This window comes from Merops nubicus, unplaced genomic scaffold (genome assembly GCF_000691845.1).
Source record: "Merops nubicus isolate BGI_N331 unplaced genomic scaffold, ASM69184v1 scaffold5022, whole genome shotgun sequence".
Classification (NCBI taxonomy): domain Eukaryota; kingdom Metazoa; phylum Chordata; class Aves; order Coraciiformes; family Meropidae; genus Merops; species Merops nubicus.
Window position 1 is genome coordinate 1 of NW_008591426.1, and position 24,547 is coordinate 24,547.

The 24,547-nt window shown below is 41.5% G+C and overlaps 1 protein-coding gene across 1 annotated transcript; it reads right to left on the bottom strand.

Moving 5' to 3' along the window:
- Positions 1-6,990: 6,990 nt before the first annotated feature.
- TOLLIP (toll interacting protein) lies at positions 6,991-21,643 on the bottom strand (the record flags this gene model as incomplete). Its single annotated transcript, XM_008950242.1, has 5 exons — positions 6,991-7,369; positions 16,210-16,300; positions 17,635-17,787; positions 18,872-19,054; positions 21,494-21,643. Coding segments are annotated over 5 exons (792 nt in total), but the record flags the coding sequence as incomplete, so codon positions are not given.
- Between the last annotated feature and the right edge of the window lie 2,904 nt (positions 21,644-24,547).

A 24,547-nucleotide genomic window follows, 5' to 3' on the forward strand; every position in this document is an offset into this window, starting at 1 on the left:
ATGAAACAGGAGGACATGAGCAATCCCCTGCTGACTGTGTGCATAGCCAGTGTAGCAACTCAAAATGGGAGACTAAGAACATCTAAGCTGTGCAGGAACCTGCCCTCCCTCATCAATTACAAGTTTTAATGGAATTCAGTAAGATTCAATTAGTAAGATTTTGCAATTTGTACAAAACTGGTCATAATTTTCTTTGTACTTAAGAAGCTTGGGATGAAGAAAATTGTTACTGCAAGAAACCCAAACATTTTAACATTTCACCACTGTAGGAAACATTTGAAGTGAAGAGATGAAAAAATAGCACTCTGCACCCTGCCTAACTGCTGCAAGAGTTTCTGCCTATTTTCTAGCACCATTTGTAAGTTAATGGGAGTTTTTAAACTTACTACAAAGTTCTGTGCTGTTAAAGCCATGAAGAAAATTATTACTGCAAGAAACCCAAATATTTTAACACTTCACCACTGTAGGAAACACTTGAAAAGATGAAAAAAATAGCACTCTGCACCCTGCCTAACTGCTGCAAGAGTTTCTGCTTATTTTCTAGCACCATTTGTAAGTTAATGGGAGTTTTTAACTTACTACAAAGTTCTGTGCTGTTAAAGCCATGTTGTGACAGCCTTTCACATTGTATATTTTCCTCAGCAGTGCTATGGCTGTGCTGGAATTGCACATCTGATTGCTGGTGCTGGATGTTCTTCAGTGCCTTATTGTCTGTGAACAAACCAACCATTATCTGTGACAACCAAAAAAAAAAGAAGTAACAGGCTGATTAACAGCAGACTGACTGCAAAAGGTTTTAAACTTGGAATCATCTGGTAGAACAAGCAGACTGGTATTTTCTTTCTTCAAAACAACAGAAAATGAAACAATCAAGTCCAGATAAGGAATTACTACAAACATCAGCATTCCAAACTCATAGGTAGGACAGATGTATAAATCAACCTCCCTCTCTACAGCTCAGAACTGAGACTCCCTTAAGCTGAGAGGTGAACTGATGGTATTTGCAGCTATCAGGATCTCTAGCTTCCCAAAGATTTATTCCAAGCACAGCTGTACTGCTCAAAACTGTATGAAACATCTTCTGGGCTCTCAGTTACCACCCAGCCATGAAATTAAACTGAAATAGTTGCTAGTTTATTTACACGTCACATTAAATAAAATATAATCTTGTGATAACAAGTCAGCTTGGCAATTCATATTGTGCCATTTGAGAACAGAATAAATTCCATTTTATAAAGGGAATTAAGTCTAGTGAGGTGGCTCTAAATAACAGCCACGACCACAGAACCCATCAGCTTGGAAGGGATCCATAAAGACCATCAGGCTCAACCCCCTGCTCCTTGCAGGACTACCTAAAACTAAACCATGTGACTAAGAACACCACCCAGATGCTCCTGGAACTCCAAGAGGCTTGGTGCCCTGAGCCCTTCCCTGGGGAGCCTGTTCCAGTGACCAACCACCCTCCCACTGAAGCAGCTTTGCCTAATATCCCACGTGAACTTCCTCTGACACAGCTTCATCCCATTTCCCCATGTCCCATCGCTGGTCTCTAGAAAAGGAGATCAGCAGCAACCCCTCTGCTGCCCTTCTGGAGCCAGGGGAATCTGCTGACTCCTGGGTAAAGATCCTTTTCCCCTTGGAGACAGTGTGCCCTGTCTGTGCCCACAGGCCTGGTGTTGTGTAGCCCAACCTGGGATAAAAAACAACCCAAATTTTGCCACTGGTGCCAGTCTCAGAGCCAGGTATTGATCTGCTGGGGCTTCTTGTCTCTTCCCTTTTCACTCCCTGCAACTGGAAGGGGAAGGGAGAACTGTTTGTGCTCCTGATCCCTTAACCAGTTGTCCCAAGGCCCTGAAGAGTCTTTATCACCCTTGGACTTCTTGCTGTAACTTCATTGCTGCAACTTCATTGCTGCCTACATAAAAAAAAATTACAATCATTAAAATCATGGATAATAACTCAAGGGCTGTGCAAGGGTAGGAAGACTCCTCATCACATCTTGAACTTGGGCCCCAGGGAAGCAGCAGAATTCCCTACAAAGTGGGTCTGGTCAGCATATTGGGCCTCTTCCCCCTCTGTGAAGAGCCTCCTATGAGGAGAACTCATCTTTTCAGCTTTCTGGATGTGGTTTTGCCACAGTGCATGCAAGCCAACCTCGGCCACACCTCCAGCCTGGATGACCCATGGATCTCCTCAGCATTTGGCTCCACTTTAATGCTTCACATTAAGCTGGTTACTAGAACAGAAATTACACATTTAAGGTGGGAAGAACCTTGTTCTGTGACAGTGCCAGGCTCCTGAATTTCACCCATAAACACCACAGACATGGAAGGTAAATTTGGTGTAATTATCCACTCACTGTAGGTATTTTCTAATTGGAGATCATTTTAAAAGAAAGTGAATCATCCTTCATCCTCTTCCAATGATAAACACATTAAAGGTTGTCCATTTCTTCCTAGTCTGCTTCACATTCCAGATTGGTACACTTAGTTTTCAAAACATGTTCTGAATGAATTCTTTGAATACTCCAAACAGCAGGACCTGCATAGTCCTCCCACATGGAAATACAGACATGGCTAAGATGGAGTTCAACCTACTTGCTTTCCACAAATTCACTTTTCCCATCTGCATGCAAATTTTACTTCAAAAGTCATGGTCTATTAGTTCTTACAAAATTAATTACGCTTTTTGGCAAAAGAGGCAAGAAAATCCTTTGAAAATATACTGCATCAAGACAATAAATCAGCCTGGGTTTCTAGACCAGCTTCCTGAAGATCTAGGAGAGAAAGTTGAAGTCTTCAGTAGGCTACAACTTCCAACTGCAGCAGAGAAGATTGTTCACAGGAGTTTTCATTTTCCCTACTAAGAAAACCCATATCTGCATTTCTTCCTAGAGGCCCTGCTCTTATTGATGCACTTAGATGTTTTAATAATTCCCAACACACTGATCTCTGTTCACACCCCTCCACATTGTTCACTGGTTGATTAGCATTGAAATGAAAAAACTAATAAATATTAAAATGCTAAATCGATGCTTCAGTCTCCACAAGAATACCAGCATTTGTTTAAGGAAATTAATTCTCACTTTCACCTCTTACAGTACACCAGAGAAATGTGAAAGCAAATTATAGGCTTTAGAACATAAATTGGGATAGAAATCAACACTCAAGGGCTAGAAGAAAGCACAATTTGAACATAACTTTGTCTCACAGTAGGTACTAAGTACTTTAAGGAAGTAAATCAAAGGACATTCATTTGTAAAAATATTCCTCTCAATTATCATTTGTTTAAAAAATAACCCCTGATAAAAACCACACTGAACTGGACAGCAAACCCCAAAATGCAGCTTGATATTACACTAATACTACAGACTTGGCAGTTGATTAATAACCAAGCACAGCAATGCTGCTGAATGACAAAGAGGACCTCAGATAGCTCTGCAGCCAATCACAGAATTACAAAGATACTACATACATCAGATCTTTAGAATTCATTAATTGGCAGATAAAGCCAGCTCTTAGTGGAGCTGAAGCAGCACATAAGGTCTATTCCATAACTCTTTGCTTGCACACCACTCCCACCTGAAGAGTCCTCAGTCCCTTGGCACTGCAGAGCATCTTCTCCACACCCACAGGGTTCTGGCCTCCTCCCTTGTCCTTCCCACCAGGCAGCCTCTCTACTGCCTCATCCTGTCCTTCAGACCTGCAACACCGTGGCATTTTCTTGAGAAAGTAGCACCTGGAAGAGTCAGACTGCACTAGTCCCAGCAGATGATCACATTAAGAACCAGTGTAACTTGTTAATTAATGCACAAGACTGGATAAAAGACAGGAACTGATACTTGAATTCTAGATCAGCCCATAGACAAACACTCCAGTTGTGGTGCTCTCCAACAGAGACATAATACACTTTCATTTAGATGATACATTTATTAAATTAGAATGAAAAAGTTAATGTACTTCAGAGTGCAAGAAACATTTGGACACTGGACCTCAATACAGAGAAACAATGTCTTCAGAATTATTACAGCAAAAAAACATCCTCTGTAGGGTATTACATAGCAACCAAACAAGCAGTAACAGTGGGAAGGGGAAAAAACATTCAGTACCATCAGCAGATGCAAAGAGCAATAGAGAAGGAAGGAGTAGCTAGCTAGACAAAAAGTGTTCCTACCTTCAGCAAGGTTAGGCTCTTGGCAGGACTCACACTAGTACTAAGAGCACTAACTTAGCAGAGGCCAGTCTTGGACAGCTGGCTTTGGCTCCAAGCTGCTTGAAACTGTTGAGCAGAAGAGCAGCATCACACACAGGATTATCCCACTAGCATGTTGTCAGAAGCTACAATCATGAGCGACAGTTTGTTTTAAATCAAGAAACAGAGTTTTGGTTCCAATACCATGATCTCACAGACCCTAGAATAACTAAATACTCCCTGCCTTTTCTCATCTCTCCCCAGTTCAAACCTGACAGCAGGTGGTTTGACTGGGAGGATATGCATGCTGAAAAGCTGAGTAGGTTTGTGATCAGTGTTGTGTTCTTTCTGCACCTCGACACAGGAGTTTCAGCTCTAATGCTTCGTTAAGTCAAGACAAAAAAAAATCCCCCAAACAATACTTAAGTATAGTGGAACATGCTGGAATCCACCTCCTGGCCATACTGCTCCTACATATCCCACCTTCAGCTCATAGCTACCCTGTTTTGCATAAGATTTGCCTAGAACAAAACAAACAAACAAAAATTCTAACAGCAGGAGCCACCCTCTGAGGCCCAGAGCCCAGTCTAGGACTAACCCTGGCTAACCTACCATTCCCACTTCCCCCTCCTGGTGGTTAGGATTCAAAGGTGTTTCTTCTGGGCTTGAAATTGAGCTGTAATAGGATGCAGTACAATTTACCAGCCATTAAGTTGAACCATGACCACTTGCTTTTATAAAAAGCTGTATTATGGATCCCAACGTTTTAATATAAAAATTTAAATATATACATTTTCCCTGAACTGTTCCATCCTTTGAAGTTCATGCTATCTAGTGTAAAAGTTAGAGCAAGGGACTCTTCCTGGAGGTATCTAAGCATTAAAACCTTGTCAAGATCGACCCTTTTGGGGGCTGATGTCATAAATCACTGCACTACCAAGACCAAATGCCTCTGCACCTACTCAGCCACAAAATTCACCATGATTGTAGGGAATGGGCAAGACTAGTTTCTTGAGGAACACCCGTTTGTTTTTTTTGGAAAATAAAAATGTGGTGACTCTATAACTAAAGCACATAAACTATAGCCTTGAAACTCATTATTGAAAAGCCAATTAGAGGATGTATAAAGACATTTATGCTTTCAACGCTGAATTTAAGATGGGAAGGGATTCCTAAGAGAAATTAAACTCATATATTATGAAAGGAGAGCTTAAAAAGGTCAGAAATTGGGATGATTTTTGGTGCTGTATTTTCAGAAGTTTCAGTATCAGTTTTAAGTATAAAAAAATAAATATTCATGCTCTACTGCCAGTGCTATGTAATGGATTCTTGAATGTAGGTGGGGGAAAAAAAGAAAAAAAATATTAAAAATCAGCTTTTCAGCAGATAAGAATATTTTAAGCGTGGAACATGAAACAAAGTATGGGGAAGAAGAGAATACAGATCTCTTTTTCCCTATTCCAAACCTGGCTTTAATGTTCTCATGAATCACTCAAGAGCCTAGATTCAAGTCTACATTCATTCCAACTCTTGAAAATATGAAGGTCTATGGCTATCGTAGAAAGTATTTAAAATCAAACATTAAAAAGATAAAACTGCAACATTGCACTTCCTGGAAAAATAAACTGGTGCATACTATTTAAAGTGCATTACTTTGCCATCTACAAAGACACTGCAGAAATGTACCCAGCAGCTGTTAACTGTTGGATAACTGGTGCAGACTGTAAGATTCTGCAGGTCCAGAATGAGCTGTTATCTGAAAAAATAACACTAATAATAAATACAAGCAACCTCCAACCTCCTGAGGATCAGACTAGAACTCAGATATGTTAAATTTTCTCTTAACAAAGAAGTTTTCATATGCATCAAATAGACTACAGCACCTGTAGTCTAACAATTCACTGAGCAACTCAATGCCATTCAAAGATTCTGAAGCTCCTTTTCATGCTTCTTATTTCAAATTACAGGAAAAACTACAGTAGTTTTTCTACTAAAATGATGATTTTGCTGAAATACAGGTGTAAAGAAAGAAGCCTTGCAACCAGATCCTAGATTTCTGCTTTTTTTTTTAAATCTAAGACAACATCTTAAATAATTGTTTACTGCTTCAGCAACTTCTCAGGTATAAAGCTATCTCCTTCTGCACTTACCCTCTGACACAGCCATAGGAATGCAGAAGTGTAGTTAGAGTGCAATTAACAGTGGGAGTACATTAGGGCTCAGTCCTGTTCTGTTACAGCAACACATACTGTATGAATTAAACCTTAACAGGTAACTTTTAAGAGATACATAATGCCAGATGGGAGGAGAAAGCCCCAGATGCACACCAGAGAATATATTGCTTTGGTGCCCGATGACTAGATTGATTAGAAGATGCTCATTACAAATTCCAACAGCACAAACTAAGAAATTTAGCTTATTAAATTAAAAATCTTTAGTCAGAAACAGTTGAATATAACAGCAATAACTAAATACCACTGGACAAGGAAAGGGTCTTTCTTTGTATTTCTGGCAGAAATGGGCTGCTTGATGAAACCTTAATATTTTATGTTTAAAGAGCAAACCCTCCATGCAGAAAAGTGGGGTTTTTTTCTTCAGTCTAACAAACAGTAGTAAATTCTGTACTGCATAGAGTTACTTTGTAAGAACAAGTTTATGAAAAGGGGGAGAGAAAGAAAAACACCCCAGCATTACTCCCCACCCCATCAGGATCCAGCCACAGAGGGCACAGCTGAGAGCAAAGATGCTTCAATGCTATACTGTAGGCCATAAGCTAAACTGAGTATGTACAGACAGAGAAAGAAAGTGAAAAAGATCCAAATGTCCAAGGAGAAAAGGGGTTTATCTTGCACACAGGATGCACTAACAGAAAGCTGCTGGGAATTTTTTCCTCTAGCTAAATCCCTGGCTTGGCAAGTAAAAAGAAGTGGCATTGAGGCCGGGGGCTAGGCAGGAGCAGGGATCTATGATTCTTCAGCCATCTGAAGCAAGGAGTTGATAGCTGCATCCTTGTTCCCCCTCTGGGCTTCCAGCACTGAGCGGATTACTTCCCTGTCCATGTTGGGAAACATGTCCTGGATAGATTTCAGGTCCTCTTCGTTACACAGGTGCTGAGGGTTGACAGCAGGAGGTGGCATTGCCACAGGTACCATGCCTGGATTGCAGACTGCAGGCATCCCTGCAGGCAAACAACAGAAGCAGAAAACAAGCAAAACATACATGAGTGGAAAAAAAATTAACCATTTTTTTTGTTTTAAAGGCTTTTGAAGAAAGCAGCTAATGACTAATGACTCACCACAACCCACCAACCTCAGCATTTTTATTTTAATATGTACTACAGAAAAAAATAAATGCAGAGGTTACACCTAGACTGTTGCCATCAGAATATATTTTTCTGGAGCAGGTCTCTGCCCAAGGTCTGTTCCAGAAGTGAACTACAACACTGGCAACAGGTACAGCTCAGAATTAGGCATGACTTGCCTCGGCCAGGTGTACACATGAATCACCAACCAAACACTAAGTGCACCACAGAAAGAGGTGGTTGGCTCCCCTCCAGCCCCCATCCTATTTTAGCCCCTGCTGTATTTGTTGTGATGAAGATGATGGTTGGACATCAGCAGTGTATGTAACTGACATTTGGAAGTTCAATGAATGCAATCCCCACAGGATTACTAGACAACAGTCCCTCTTCATCACTTAACAACTCTTCTCATTAATTATGCATAGAGCCACTGCTGAAAAAGCTACCATTTGTTTTTATAAATCTGAAGCCAGGTACAGCATACATCTAGTCTAGCATGATACAGTTTCTACATTTGTTCCCTGATTGCATTCAATAATTTTATCCACTGTTTCAAACACCATTCATCTGGTATTTTCAGAGACCAGTCTACAGTAAGTCATGGGCAGTAATGACCAATCAAGAAATAATCACCTAATGTGTGTTAAGATTTTTCCTTACACAATAGTTGAACATCAGCCTTAACATCTGATTTTATTTCCTAATTACTATAATAAGATCCTTCTACAACCTGCTGCAGTTAAGACTTAGAAAACTGCTGAAAGCTTTTGCTTTGACAAACTATTAGTCCCCCTCCTTTGATTAGTTTTTAAAACCTGTGCTGCACCCCAAAGGCCTCTCTGGTCATTAGAGGGTGACTCATCACTTATTTTATCTGTCCATCAGCTTTTCAAAGTAGCTGTTAAACCACAAGAGGACCAGGATACCACATCACAGGGAGTCCTTAGCTGATACACAGACCTCTCTTACCCAGACTCACCCCCCATCATTTCTAGGGTCTGAGCTTCCCCTACATAACTGTGTCTCCATCCCCTAAGTTTACCTAGTTAGCTGTTTCAGATTGGCTCACTCTAATCTCCACAGGGTTTAATCAGTTTATGCAAGAGAGAAACCAGTTACTTCAGCATTTTCTTGCTGATCATCTTAACAATCAGTGTTAAACTCTAAAATGATAATCTGAGGCTCTTTCTCCATAAAGAAGCATTTCTTCCTAAAAAGGACAAACCCAAACCCTTTCTTCCTCCCTGTTATGGTTTCACATTCCAGCTGGGTTTTCTTTATACTCCCTTACATACTTCCATCTTTATAGTCACTTTATTACCTAAATGATTCCAGGTTCTCTGCTTCTATAGTAGTTCTCAACTCCTGCAAAAAGCTTTGTTACCCATCCTTATCACCAGTTCAGATTTAATATGTAATCCAGCCCTCCCACACCCCCTCACTCAGGCACACCTACCTATTTTGGGCAGAAACCTGCTTCACTACAGAGATTTTCTTAGGGTTCTCCAAGAGTGCCTTTTTTTTATTGTATACATTTACTTTGAGCAACTAACAACTTTTTTTTCTTACATAGTTTTTAATTCACCTCTTTAGCTTTCTTTCCATGACCTTAATCACTCCTCCTTTAAGTCCAATAAAGGATTAACTATTCACATCACCACTATTATACCTCCTCAGAATAAGATACTTTTTGAATGAGGTTTCATGTATTCCTCAGCAGATCAAAAGCTGTTTCTTTTCTGTTGGAATTCTGCCTGAATGCTCAAAAAGCATGATCACATAAAGCAGATCTATGACTGACAATTTTCAAGTGCCTCTTGGCAGCCTTATCTCAGCTTAATGACTAAAGCAAGTGGTCAAACATATTGCAACTATATATTACTTCTATTTAGACTTAACATCTCCTAAAAAAAGTTATTTCAATATTCACCTTGTCTCTCCAACATTTTCTTTAACCTGTAACTGTTTCATCAGAAATGTCTATACTCACTCTGACTTGTACTAACATTTTAGCACCTTAGTGATTATCTTTCTTCTGTCAGCTTTAAAAATGCTATATTAAATTTCACATTCAAAACTGGATCAGCTGAACCCACCTTAACTCCCCCCAACTGCCTGAGGAGGTCCTGTACTTGAATATAGACTGTGTGCATTACAGCTGTGATTTTAGTCTTATTTCTTCCCTCAGCTTGGACTTGTGTCCTGTCTGATGGGATGAATGACTGAATTGCAAGCACCTCCACACTTCTCATTGTTCTCCTATTTTGATTGTAAAACTCCCCTTAAGTTTTATTAGAAGCAAAAAAGACTACAGATGCTTTAAGTGTAACGTACAGGCTGCATCCATCAGAAAAGGTTCATGCTGGCAACCAAAGAAGTGTCCCTCTCACCATAAACTGGTCACCTACACACTGGAACCATGTCTGCCCCACCATCTGCATCACACCACGACCTACAGCATCTTCTGCAACAGCCCAAACTTCAGCTCTAGAGCTTTGTATGCAGTTTGGACCATGGTCCCTGGAATTCTGCCTGGCTCTGCTCTGTGTTTGAACACGTGGCAAACCAGACCATGTGTGCACCCTGGAGACAAACCCCTGTGTGGTCTTCACCCTCACTGCAAACACACTTCACCTGATAACCACATCCAGCAGCATGCCAGCCTGCCTCTTCTAGAGCTTCAAACCTCACCTCACTCCTCACACTTCCTACAAGGAATCTAGGTGTTTAAAAGAGGTGAACTAGGATGTATGGCCTCAAAAAAAGTACCTGAAAGAACAAAGCAAGAGAAGTTGTGTTTTACTTCTAACACAAGCTCCCTAATACTCTTCAGTAAGTCACCAGCACCCAAAGATTATCCAGCTATCAGCTTAAGTTGTCCATACATGAGGTCACTTTAAAATATTTAACCCAATAAAACATGAGGCTCACATCAAGCACCACAGCCCCCTACAGCTTACCAACAAGGTTTCAGTGTCTTGTTAACATCAAAATATCAAGACAAGCACACAGCTTTTCTTGCAGCTTTCATCAAAACAAGGTAATTCTCAAGCCAGACATCTGCACAGACAGCATTCAGGAAGGATTGTCCATCTAAATATCCAACTTTAGAGACAAGAAATTTCTTGATAGTCTTGTTTTTCACTAATGATTTTCAAAATCCATTTTCTCAGCTCTCACAGTTCTACACTTAGTTTATGCTGCCTATACAGGGTACTGTGGAAAGTCAGAATGGACATTAGTATCACAATGATTTTTAATAGATAGCTCCACGATAAATGGTTACTAGTCACAAACTTCAGCATTCAATTACAGAACAATAATTTAAAGAGTACCTTGTTTTTTCCTCTTTGCTCCGAACCCAGGCTATAAATATATCAATATCCACAATTCCTGATTTACAGTAAGCAAGACTCAAGCATAAACTTAAAGGACTGGCACACTAAAATTTAGCAAACATACACACGTAGTTATTAAAGCAATAATAAGCTTCAAGATGATCAGTGTATGCTTTACACATTAAGCACCTCATTTTACTGACAGGTGAAAAGTGAAAGTACAGCTTGGAAGGATGGGCTGCTCTGGGGTCTCTGGGGAGTGGGACACTCAGAGGGGAGCCCTGGTCCCCCCTGGAGGAGTGGCCCTGGTGAACATGCTGGTGTGAGCAGAGACATTCCCACAGCGAAAGGAGCACGTACAACAGCCAGAATTGCTACAGGCAGCAGTGGAAGCATCACAGAAGAGTTAACAGGGTAAATGCTTTCTAACTGCACACAAGGCATTACACATTTGTTTTATTTTCTTGTTCTGTCCAGTGTTCTAGTTTTAATTTCTTAACTCATGACTATTCCACCCCGTGCACAGACCCTGAGTAAACTCAGGAAGCTTCTCAGCACCAATTCTTTGGTTTAAAGGCAGAAATCAGTATCACCTTCTTTAAAATGCAGTGCTAAAATATGCCTGCCAGCATCTTAATTTTTTAAAACTGTTGCTTCTTTGCAAATGTCAAGAAAAGTGAGGTCTATAGACCCACAGAAATATTCTACAGTTCCACTGCTCTGAATAAACCAAAAACGTTGCGACAACCAGATCAGTTTTATTCAGCAACTTTCTGAAATTCAGAGCATCAAGAAAAGATGTTTTATCTCCCAAGGAATAACTCTAGAATTTTCTGGCTACTGGATTGAAGACCAATGCTTTCAACAAAGTTAAGGATGTCACAATATCTTTGCACAATTCAGAATCAAAGGTGTCATAGTCATGTAAGTCTAAACTGAAGGAAGATTTTTCCTGTAACATATTTTGCCTTCAGAGTTCTAGTCAAGGTGCTGTGCTTGACAGACCTAAACCAGATGTGCATGAGAGAGAGACAGATGAAAAAACAGTGTTATCTTTTTGAAAAAAGGCTCATTTGGAGATGACAGAGGACAATTGGCAGGCTGTTCTCTCAGTGTCACTGCAGCACTGAGTTCTTTCAGTGTTGCAAGAAATCATGGCATTACCTGCTCCTCCCCAAACCCTGCAGCAGAACAACTGCAAGATTAAAGTTTCTCTTCTAAGAAAGGAGAGCTATCACCTCGATTAGCTCAGGGATATACAGATTCAGAAGAGCACTAACATCACAATTTAGCCACCAACACCATTATCAGCAGTTACTTTAGTTATTACAGCTTGAGGCTGAGCAGAAGCCTTTAAAGACTTTCCAACAGGTTAGAGGGACTTGAACAATTTCCAGTTGTATTAAATCCTTCTCCTGTGACACCCCAGTGGCAATACCTTGTGATACAGTCTGCTGTAACAAAAAGCTGTTTACATGAGTTCATGCAAAGACTGGAGTCAATGAGGATGGGAGTGAGAAAAGAGCTTGGAAACTTACCCAGAGCAAAGTACTCAAGCCCTAAAGACAGGTGAAAATGAAGGGGCAAGGGGAAAGGAATAAGACATGGGAAAGAAATATTAATCTATTTTTAAAAGGAAATGAATCATTTAGCTTCCAAAGGTGAAAGTTGGATAAACTGAGGCAGTTGGGTAAAGCCTAAACGTTGCTAGGATTCAGTCTCCCAACCAATTTGCTTCAGCACTCTGAACAAGTTTCCCAAAAGTGCTGTTTTTATAGAAGTAACAATCACAGAAAAACGTGTTCAAAGGAAGCCAGCCAGGTGCTTACAAGAGGGATTATATTTTATAGCCTGAAGGACAACACACATCCATGGTTTTCTGAACAAATACCAATAACAGCACAAGCTAACCCATGAAACAATGCAAGGAGTAACATACAGACACAGCATTTTCCCTCACTGACAAGTGATCTTCTAGACTGACAAGAGCCCTGAAACACAGGGGGTTTAACTCCAACACCCACGTAAGAAGTAGGTTAAGTACAAAGATTGCCTCTTTATCCAGGGAACACTTAGCTGTTGAGAAACACAGCTTACATATTGAACTCAGCTCTTCTAAAAGCTGAGTTTAACAAGTTCAAATTTTCCCAAACCAAACCCATAGCTGTATCTAAGGCAACTACAGTTTGCAGCAACTAGCACTACTGGCAGCTTTTCATTTTTACAGCTTTTAAAATTAACATGGTGCAAGAATATTCCATGGTCACTTCTCACCACAGCTCTCTGACATCTACAACCAAATGCAGGGAAAAGAGCATTACTAGAGGTGTTGTTTCATGCTTCATCTGCTTACCATGACTGCTTGTCCCTACTATTTAGCTCAGCTTGTGTGACAGACAAATGCAAGCAGAATTAGTTGCTTCAATGTTAATTACAAGGTTAGTTAAGTGTACTAAATTTTGAACAGAAAGTTTGTGTTCTAGAAACAGCAGCTTGGCCTTCATGACACAGCTACATTTGACCTAATGCTGTCTCTTGCTCAAGTACAGCTATTTAGGAGTGAACAAGCAACTCTTACACAGTCTAGGGCAGCATTTTACTCCACCTGTGTTTCTCCCATGTGTAAGACAGATTCTAACAGTCCTGCCCAACAGCAGAATCTCTCTCATATCAGATAATAATCTACTCACTGCTGCTTTTCTGTTCTTCTGAAGGAAACAACCAGAACATGCTTATTGACTACAGTCATTTAACTGGACAGGTAAAAACCCCAAACTAAGAAGGTGGGAAGAAGGTAGAGAGATTCCTGTGGGGCACAGTGATGTCCTACCACTGCCCTGCTTGAAGCAGTCTCAGAGAGAAAACCCTGTCCAGTGTTTCAAAGTGAAGCAACAGCTTCCCCAGAAGACACAACCCTCCAGCTGGGCAGGGCAGAGAGTCAGTATTTGGCATGTACCTTTCTGAAAGAGCTTGCAGAATCCAGGAAAAGCATCCAGTTCAGTGTGCAGAAAACATTCTGACAATACTCCATGTCTCCCAGGACACAACCCTTCAGCTGGGCAGGGCAGAGAGTCAGTAGTTGGCATGTACCTTTCTGAGTTTACAAAATCCAGGAAAAGCATCCAGTTCAGTGTGCAGAAAACATTCTGACAATACTCCATGTCTCCCAGGATGCACTACTGGTTCTTTTTATAATTTGATTTTACTAAGTTATGCAATTCAAATTATAAAACAATAAAAGTACACTGAAAAAAGCCACTTTCAAAGTCCAAATCTAACCTTCCCTCTAATTATGAGTGGGTCATTGATCAGTGAATAGGCAAAAGCTTAAAGCTCAATGCTTTGAGAAATTGATAGTGTCCACAAATTCTAAAACAGCAAACACAAAGTACAGTAATATTAAAAAAGAAAAAATAGGTCAAAGGTAGCAAGTTTGGCATTTATAGAGTGCCATGAAAGAACACTCCAGTTGTCTGAGAACAAAAGAAACATTCAAACTGAGGGGTTGTATTTTTAAAACATTGCAAAGTCCAAGTCATGGAATCAGGAAGAAATTTTAATACAGAAGATTATCATAGGAGTAAAACAAACAGGCTGGACCTTTCCAGAAGGGCAATGCTCCAGCACACAGATCAATTAAATTGTTACACACAGGCAAATTCTTACATGCTAGCATATTAGGAATTACTATCCCTTGCTAAATATTAGTTACTCCCTTGTCCAAGTAGATTTAGCAAGTATACTGAAAATATTCTCAAGATAAACACAAAATATCAAGATCTGACCCTCAAGATAACCCACTGTACTTGTTTCTCAAGGTTGAAGATATTGTATCAGCTTTATCTATTTAGTTCTATGTCTAGTTTCAACTCTATTCTACCTGAAACTAGTCTCCATTTCTGCTGTTTGTGCTCTGGCTGGCACAGTAATCTGGCCATACAAACACCTTCATTTTGATTTGCTCAAGAATTCTCTAGCACCTTCTGTTACATTGCTCCATGTACCACACCAGCTATTGCTTTTCTTTTATCCACACACAACTATGTTTGAAGTTCACTAACTGCTTCAGTAAACAGGGATGTGATGAACCTACAAGAGAGACAGCATCTAGTTCAAACACAGAAAAGCTGCACAGAAATCTGGCTTCCCACAATGGACCTGCACTTCAGGATGCACACACAAGCTGAAACTAGTTCATTGGCAAAGGAAGCAAAACTTAAATCCCAAGGATTAAGGTACAGAGATAAAAGCACTGTGAAGCCAACGTCACGTTTTCATCAGGGAAAGAAGCACATAACCAAACTTCTCCCTGCTCTGCTCTAGCTTAACTCTATAAAAATGAAACCAGGGGGATGTATAATTCTTTAAGATACATATCCAGCCTTCTGTTGAGGTTTGTTTCTACAGAGAAGGAAATTTTAAAGTCTTAATTCCTGACAGAGTTTAAAAATAACAAAATATGTACCTGTTGTGTCAGCCCTGAGCACTGCAACAGTATCCCACACACTCTACCTCTCATTCATACACTGGCATGTACAGGTGTTCAAAATATGTAAATTTACATGTTTTCCCTAAAGAGGGCACATATTGCTGAATAAACATCCACACAACAAGCCACAGCTTTTAAGAGAGATCAGTGAAAAAGAAACCCAACTGAACTGTACTTACTAGTTATCTATAGCAGGGCAAATTCCAAGATGAAAAGTTTAAGTAAATAACCTTGACAGAAAAGCTACAAAACCTAAGTTAACTCATCTTTCTGTGGAAGTCCAAAGCTTACTCTGCATGGACCAAGAGAAGTGACAAGACCTGCTTTAGCTCTTCATGTACCACCACCTCAGAGCTCCCTGACATTCTGCATTCCCTGGGCTGCACACTGCACATGCTGTGTAGCAAGTTTCCAACAAAGCATCTTCAGAGACCACAGAAGAGTCAAGACCTTTATGGGCTATTTGAGCAGCAGTTCTGACAGCACCAGTTATTTGATGCACTTTCTGAAGCCTGCACTGTTTCACACATGGATTGCTTATTTAAATAAGCATACAGAGTGCAGCCTGCTAGATATTGGGTTACTCACTGACCTGACATAAGTCTAAAATAAATACTTCAGAAGAGAAGCCTTCAAGCTAGTTGTTCCAACTTGATAGTCATTTTAACCCATTTAATCAAACTCACATAGCTCCCTTAAACACCAGGCTGAAAGCAGATCTACAGTTAATTCACACTTCTCCTCCCCAAAACGTATCATGGGAAAAGTGGTTAGGCATAAAATCATTTACAGCTTCCTTTACGTTCTGAAAACCAGGAGAAATTTGGTAGTTATTTCTGTAAAACCCTTTATATGGAACTATCAGAAGACTTCAAGGAGGGAGAACATACCTGCTATAGGCACATAGCCAACTCCTTGCTGATACACAGTGGGCATCAGGACCACTGGCTGGGGCTGCATCATCATGGCAGCTGGCAAAGACTTGACACAAAAAGCACAGATTAGAAAGCCTCAAAACAGAAAAAAAAAAACCCTAAACCAGCAATTTAAACAGTATTTGGAAACAAACTGTCCCATTGCAAAGCCATGTTCTGGGTTCAATACCAGAATATGACTACAAAGTGCTGAATGATATTAAGCAAACTCTGGCAAGTTAACTGAACCACCAGCCTTTAAAATGACAATTTCCTTCTAAATCAACAAACACATCATGCCACACCAGCCTTCTGCAACAGTTTGCTGAGTTTTAACACTGAAATTTTGTTCCTGAAGGAAATGATTTTAAAACATGGGTTTAATCTGCTTTCACACCTTATTCCTGTTAAATGAATATAAAATATTTGATATCTTAAAGCAAACCTGAGTCTTATTAAAAGCAGCATCCTGCTCCTAGAAGCAAATTTTAGTTCTAATTTTTTATTTTTTTGAGGTAAACCAGTGCCTTGTACAAAATATCAAATTAACTCCATTCCCTTTCACCATCACAATTTCTGTTCAGTTTGATCCTGGAAATATTTACAAGGTCAGATTCTGTGTCCAGTACCTTCATGGGCAGAGAGTTTTAAAGGTTAATTACAAACTCATTTCTCCTGGGATAAAGGACCAACTGTTCAGAGGTGGAACAGAATGTGAACTTCAAACAGCAGGGAACATCTGTCCCCAGCTGTGCACTCCACAGCAAGCTGGAACTGTTGATGTGGGGTACGAGGGTTGTAGGAAGAATTTGGGACTATCCAACAGGTACTTCAGACAAAGTTGGCCAATGAGGGCATAGTCCATGAGCTGCTAAATGGGCCAGTGTGAGTCAGCAGCTCATAACCAGGAGCAACAAGGGAACAAGAATGGAAGCAAAGACCAAAGTCATCAGGAAAAGCATTCAAGTTACCCAAGAAAGAGAAGAGTTTCCATTATCTTTGCTTTTAAATTGATAGGAATTTCAAAAGATTTAGGAGGGGAAGTTGCTGTTAGATTCCACAAAGCTTTTAAAAGACTCTTATAATTACTGTTAAATTTGAAACAACAATAGAGCATTTGACTGAGGAGTTCTTTATACTTCTATCAGCACAAGAGGAAGCTGTATTTTTGCAACTGCAAAACCAGATCAGTAAACACCCATTTAAAACACCATTATAAACATCTCATCAAAAACTTATTTACTGCCTTAACCAATAATTTTGACTGCTATTCCCAAAGTTAATGATTTAAAATGTTAACACCCAGTAAGGTACAATAGCACTCCTTTATTTCAATCTGAAATATCTCCTCCCCACTACCCGAGAGGCTTCTCCCCCTTCCTTCTCCCCCCCTTGGCTCACCGTGTAGGACATCACCAGGTTAATCATCCCTTCCTTGTCATCCCCCTGCCTTCCACTCAGGCTGTACCACTCATCCTCCACGTTCCCCTGCTTCAGAGACTCAGGGATGGTGATGTGTGTCCAGGCGATGCGGTCGTCCATGGAAAACGCCCGCTGCAACAGAATTCTTAAAGTGTTATCAAGTTAATTGTCCTGAAAAACTAATTTAAAAATCTTACAATTGTTCTTGACCAACACTTCCTTCAGCTTTCTGCTGTTTCATTTTGCCAATGCTGTTTCATTTTGTCAGTTTTATTTTTAAGCTATTCCTTCTGAAGTTACTCAAGTGCCAGTAAATATTTTAGTCATCTCCTTCCTGACAAGGATGAAGGGTGCTTTAAGTGGAATTATAAATAGATTGCAGATACCTAGTAGCCAGAAATTTAAAACCTGAAGTCAAACACTTCTAGAAATACAACATGCTCATATCAGCTGAGTCTGTGAATCTTGTGACATCATATCAGAGGCCATCAAATGAATGTAAACAGCTTCGTTTGCACCTCGGCGACAGGCTGTGAACTCAGAAATTCAAGAGCAGAGACAGGTCCTGATCTGCCACCCCTGTGGCAGCAGTGAAACACTTCAACCCACCAGCTAAGCCTCCAAAAGAGCACCCAAAAGCCCCTCTTGTCTAATGCCCATGCAGCTGCTGCAGCCTCATGTTTTACTACACACAGTAAAAGAGGCTGAAAGAAAAAAAGCCACGGACTTTAGCCTCAGTTTCTACTACTAAATCCTAGTGGCTGCACACAGGCTGTGTTTGACAGTTCTGTTCTCAGCATTTCTGAGCTTAGAAGCTAGTCCTGGGTTAGAATAACACTGAAGAAGTTCTGAGCAAAGCAGAATTGTATGAACAGACTATTTTTAGTAGGGACAGTATAGAATATAAGGCTGCAGGGCACTTTCATAGCAAAGAGGAGCTTCAATACCACTCAGCCGTGTTTTATGTCCCTTCTTTGCAGGGAAATCCACTAATGCCCCTTATCAGCTACCAAAGGGCAAGTAACAGCTCTGACATCCTTGGGGAAGAGTGAAGCCTTAAGCATTATTGCCCTTTCTGAAAATTTTTTGGCATCTCCCCAAGAGCAAGTTTCTGCTGAGAAACAGCCCTTGGTAACACAATCCTTCAGCGCAAGATTGCACCCAAACCTCAGTCCAGAGATGGGGAGGAAGTTAAAAACCATACAGCAGCTCTGACCTCATCAAATATCTCCAGGTAGAAGGAGTCCACGCCGGGGGGCACAGTGCACTGGATGACCTTGTTCCAGCGGGGGTTCTTGGCCCCGTTGTGGGCCGTGGGGGTCTCGTACACGGCGTAGCCCAGGCGGATCCGGCAGTAGGGGTCCATCCGCGTCATCCCGTAGTTCTTGGCCAGCTTTGCCTGGGAGGAACAGAAACCCTCTAAGTGTATATAACATCAACTTGAGGAGTTAATTGCTATCAGCTCACAAAGAGAATTAAATATTCAACAAAGGACTAGACCTGAGTATGAGGTAGACAGGAAGGGAAAAGAAATAATCAAGAAAAACAGCCTTCAGATTAAAACATGACCCAATGATGCCAGTAAATGTCTGGGAGACCTTGGAGAGGAATCTCTCTTTAACCTGCCTGTTGGAGAACATACACATCTTGACCAGAGCTAAGTTGCTTCACACCAAACACACAAAATTACAAGGAAATAGTAACAAGTTCCATTTTTGCCAGTACCTGCTCTCTGACACACCATCACACACTTAACATCAGTGCCCCATCCCCTTTCCCTGAACAGCTTCTAAAGGATGAAGCACAGCAACCCAGTAGCTTCAAGATTCTCACACAACACAAAAGCCCAAACCACCAGTTCAGCTGAGGTAAAATCCAGTAGATCAGACTTTTCCAAGTGATTAAACTACTTAATTCAGTGTGTGCATTTGTTGTGACTTGAGCAACGTGAGTTCTGCATTACTACAAAACCAGATCCTATAGAGAGCCAGAAGACATCCAAGAGACTTTTGCTGTGACATCAGAGGAACAGGACAAACCAAGCTGATGACAGTCCTACTGTTGCATAGCTATTGCCACCACAGAAATCTGACTTTTTGGGCAGGCTGTTGCTCTGACCTGTACTATAGCTTGGTTTTTGGTGGTTATTTTAACAGTAAGACAAGGACAAAGTAGTGTCTAGGACAGCTCCCACCTACAGGACACTTCATTTAAAGAAGTGGAGCAGGTGAGACTTGCATCAGATGTAGTCACAACTGCTGCAGCTCTGGCCTGGAAAGTTCTTTCCTCCTTCCAGGCACATGGTGGTTCAGTAAATTCATGTGCTAAAGCTGGTGAGGAAGGTCTCAAGCTGTCTCTTGTAATTGTGGGCTTAACAATTAAAGCAGGAAAGCTGGCACCTCAATTACATGCTCTCTCGGCTCTGAAGTCCTGAAGTTGAGCAGTTTACCATAAAACTTCACCACAAGAAAAAAAGAGCATATAAATTCTGCCTAGTAATTTAAGAGGACACAATCACCACCACTAATACATTTCTGCAAGAAAAAAAAGCAGTAAATGAGCTTCCCAAAACCATCTTCTCCTCTTCCACTGGTTTATTAGCACCAGAATTAAGCCATGTTTAATTCTGACAGTGTACCAACATGCATTTAAACACAGAAGACTTCAGCCAGCTTTTCATGCTCCACAGGTTAACTATGCTGTGGTAAGCCTCCTATCCACAGGGCCACGTGCCTCAACAAGTGCTCCCACAGCACAAACTCCCAGATGGGCACAGAAGAGTCTCTCTCTTGGGACACCACAAGGTTGTGCTGCTGCTCAGAGGGACCTGGACAGGCTGGAGAAGCACAGATAGGAACCTCAAAGCTCAGCAAATGAAAATGCAATGTTCTTCCCCCAAGGGGGAATAGCCAGGTGCAGCACTATAGGCTGTGGGTCAACTGGTTGGAGAGCAGCTTTGCAAAGGAGGACCTGGGGGTCTTGGTGGAAAAGAGCCAGCAAGGCACCCTTCCAGTCAGGAACACAGCATCCCAGGCTGCATTAGAAAAACACAGCTAGCAGGGCAGAGAAAATGACTCAGCACTGGGGAGACCATATCTGGAGTACAGTTCTCTTGAGTCTCAGGCTCTAGAAGACATGTTCATATTTGAACAAGCCCAGCAATGAGTCATTAACACAATTAAGGGTTTCAGAGTCACAGAATGGCCGAGGTTGGATGGGACATCTGGAGACTACAGTCCAAAGTCCCTGCTCAAAGCAGGGTCAAACAGGCATGTTCTGAGTGTCTCCATGGACAGAACATCCACAACCCCTCTGGGCAACCTGTTCTGGGGTGTGACAACTCTCACAGTAAAAAGGTTGTCCATGTATTGAAATAGTTTCCTCTGTTTCAATTTGTGCTCACTGGGCCTCTTGTCTTTCTGCTAGATAGCACTGCAAAGGACCTATCCTTATGAAGAAGGCTCTTCTCTTATTGCCTAAAATATTCTCAGAATTGCTGATGTCTTTCAATATTAAATGCCTCCACAGGAAGCTTTCTGAACAGAAGTCCTCAGAGAAACCTGTTCACTGAAAAAAGCCCCGAGAGTTTATTTGATTACGTGTGATAATGGCAAGGCTTACAGGAAATTGCTGCAGCAAGCAGCTATGAAACATGAAGCTGGACAAAACGCTGATGTCTGTAAACAGGAAGCTACAAGAACTTTAGAAATTACTCATTCCCTATAGACAAGTCATTTAGTAAATCAAATTCCAACACAAAACATTGTCACCACCGATGAAAACAGTGGATTGTGCTAATTACAATTGGTTAGCTGTACAAAGGTGGCACGACTTTTACCTGTACCACAGTAATGCTGAGCCTGCCCACGGTGCCCAGGGGTCCCCCATACTGGAGCTGCTGAGCTGCCTGGGCATCCAGCTGGATTTGCTGCTGCTGCTGGGTCGGGGTAATGCGGAGGAAGTCCTGAGGAAGCTCACCAACGTACACCTTAAAGAGACAAAGAGAAAACACCTTCAAACTTAAGTCTACTACTTTCATAATGCAAAAGAGAGGAGAATATAAACCAGAGAAAAGCTCAGCAAAAACACTCAGCAGGATTTAGTCCAGTTTTGACAGCATGAAGAACAAACTAATGAAATGACAAAACTGCCAACTCACATAGACAATGTTCTCATGTTCACTTTCAAAACACTAATTTCCAACATAAGCCTCTGAAAAAGAAGTAGGACAAAGAGCCAAGGCTGCCCTGCAGCTAAGCATTGACAGTCCACAGAAAAGTCACAACTCCTGAGTTTGGCATCCCCTTGGTACACGACATCTGACAGCACCCAGCTCTTCCACTCACCACTCACTGCACTCAGCCATCCCTGTGACAACACACAGCACACTGCTCCCATTTCAGGTCACTTCCACAGTCACCTTCAGGATGGCTCAGGAAGACAATATTTCCTATGACCCAGATCCTTCAGCTTAACTAAGATGCCCTAATGCTCTTCCAAAGTTAAAGAGAGACTGCCAGCCTGCAGCTACCTTAGGGACGACCTGGGGACAAACTGCACCCTACTCAACATAACAGAGGAATTCAAAATGTGCTGTCAGAAGAAAGAGCCATGATCCACTACAGGAACTCTGTCACACGTGTCAGTGTCACTCTGCTGTCACCAGGTATTTTCTGTTGGCTTTAAACACAGGAAAGTTTCACTGTTACCTGTCAATTCAACATTATCAGTAACACAGAGACATCAGCACATTAAAACAAAAAGCACAGTATAATAAGATATATAATATTAGAAGGGAAACAAAGCAGCACAGCAGGTTTATCATCAAGCTGACCTCATGCCTGTTGTCTGCAGTCCCTTGCATACCTGATGCAGCACTCTCCACCCAGCCAGACAACAGAGAGTGCAGCTCCTCCTGGTGCAATCCCAGGCCAGATTACTCAACTGTACCTGGCAGACACACGCCTACAGAACGTCACTGCAGAAGTTAACAGGCCTCTAGGACACAGCTTCTGAAGATCAGACAGCACCCGCACGTCAGGACTGCATCTTGGAGGTGGAAACTGCAGCTCCTGCCAAAAATCACTTTCGGTGTGACTACTGCTACCCGAGAGCCTCGGGAGGCTGCCAGCAGGAGGTGTTACATGCCAGAAAGGAAGCTTATCCAAAAAGCTACTGAGGAAGTACTGAGTGCCTGCTGCTAGGTTGTTACTGGGAAAGAGGGAGAAGAGGGAATCAGTTTTGCTTACAAGCATCTTAAAATTTTGCAGCTAAGATCCTAAGTAGCTTAAGTTTTAAAGGGGTGGAGGGGGAAGCAGGCAGAGAGGGAGAAGAGTAAAAGGCAGTGTTAATATGAAAAGAAAGCTTATTTAAATTAGCCTGGAAATTAGTCAGGGTCTTGTAGCAGTCACTAGAATATGTTACTAAAAAAGTGGTTTTAAAATAAAACCTAATCCACTGAGGAGGGATTTGAACTGGCCCCAGAATGGGCAAGGCAATGGCATTTACACAGGAGCAGATCCCCCTGACCCTCCATGAGTTCCAAATCTGGCACTGTTAACATCTGTAGGAACAGGCACCACAGAATGGGCAAGGCAATGGCATTTACACAGGAGCAGGTCCCCCCTGATGCTCCACGAAATCTGGCACTGTTAACATCTGTAGGAACAGGCACCATGAACATTTCCCTGGGCAGCAGTGGTGGCTGCAGCTCTGAAGTGACACTCCCACACCTGCAGCCTCCCTCTGGGCACCCTGCAGAAAACAGGACAGAGTGTTTGTCTCCAGCCTCTGAACACGGGCACTGGAAAGCTTAGTTCAGTCACAGTGGAGGGTTAATAATATCCTTCACACTCTCAAGTCACCTAAATGCTGCTCCAAAATAAAATATATGAAGCAGTCTCTGTACTGAGGGACAAACGACAAAATCTGTATGGGACACCAAAGTTTTCTCACCACATATGAGCTGATTTTAGGTCACTCACTAAAATACCCAGGAGAGATGCTGAATGATGGAAATTCACTCATTACTCAATAAATTCTTATGCTAATTATCAGTTGATTCCATACTGATGGAGACAAAGCAGTAGCATCTAATCTTTTTACCTGTAAAGAAAACAAGCTTATTTAAACCTTCCTCAAAGCATTTCAAAGCAGGCCCATAACTGCCACCTCCAAACCTGAATGAAACCACCAAGTCAGGGGATGGGAGCTGGAGTTTTGTTGTGGAGAAGGTAAGCAACAAGCTGGTATCACTCATTCAAACCCACTCTGCCATTAACTCCTGAAGAAAAACTTAATTCCAGTTAACATCTGAATTTTACTAGAACTCTCTTTTCAAGCAAGACACCAATATGACAGTGCTAAGATAGAATTCTAATTCAGAAGACAAATGTTGAACAGGCAGTCATAAAATAAATAAACCTGCCTTGCAATTACTTCCCAATAAACTTTATTGGCAGCATTGCATATGAAATTTATGAGTTGTCTAGAAATAAACTAATATTGCCCTTCCTGTCTGCTAAAACCACTTAAGAGCTAGTTTTGAGGATCTCCAAAGTGAAATCTTGCAGGTATAAAGATTCCATCTCAGCTTCCTCAGCCTGGAGGTGTGTGATGTGCCACAGCTATCCAAGCTGCTTTGGGCCTGGTTCTGTCCATCCCTGCTTCTTGGGCAACATTCCATGGTGCTGAGGCAACTGGGAAGTGCCCTGTGCAGGGGGCTCATCAGGAAAAATGAGACAAGGGCTGAAGGTAAAGGGAAGAGGGAACTCATCAGGAGCCTTACCTCATTAACTGATCATCTGGATACTGGTACCCACAGGAGGGAGGGAACAGGGACACAGTGCCAAGGACAACCACAAATGCCCTGGCTTACAGACCCACAGGCTGA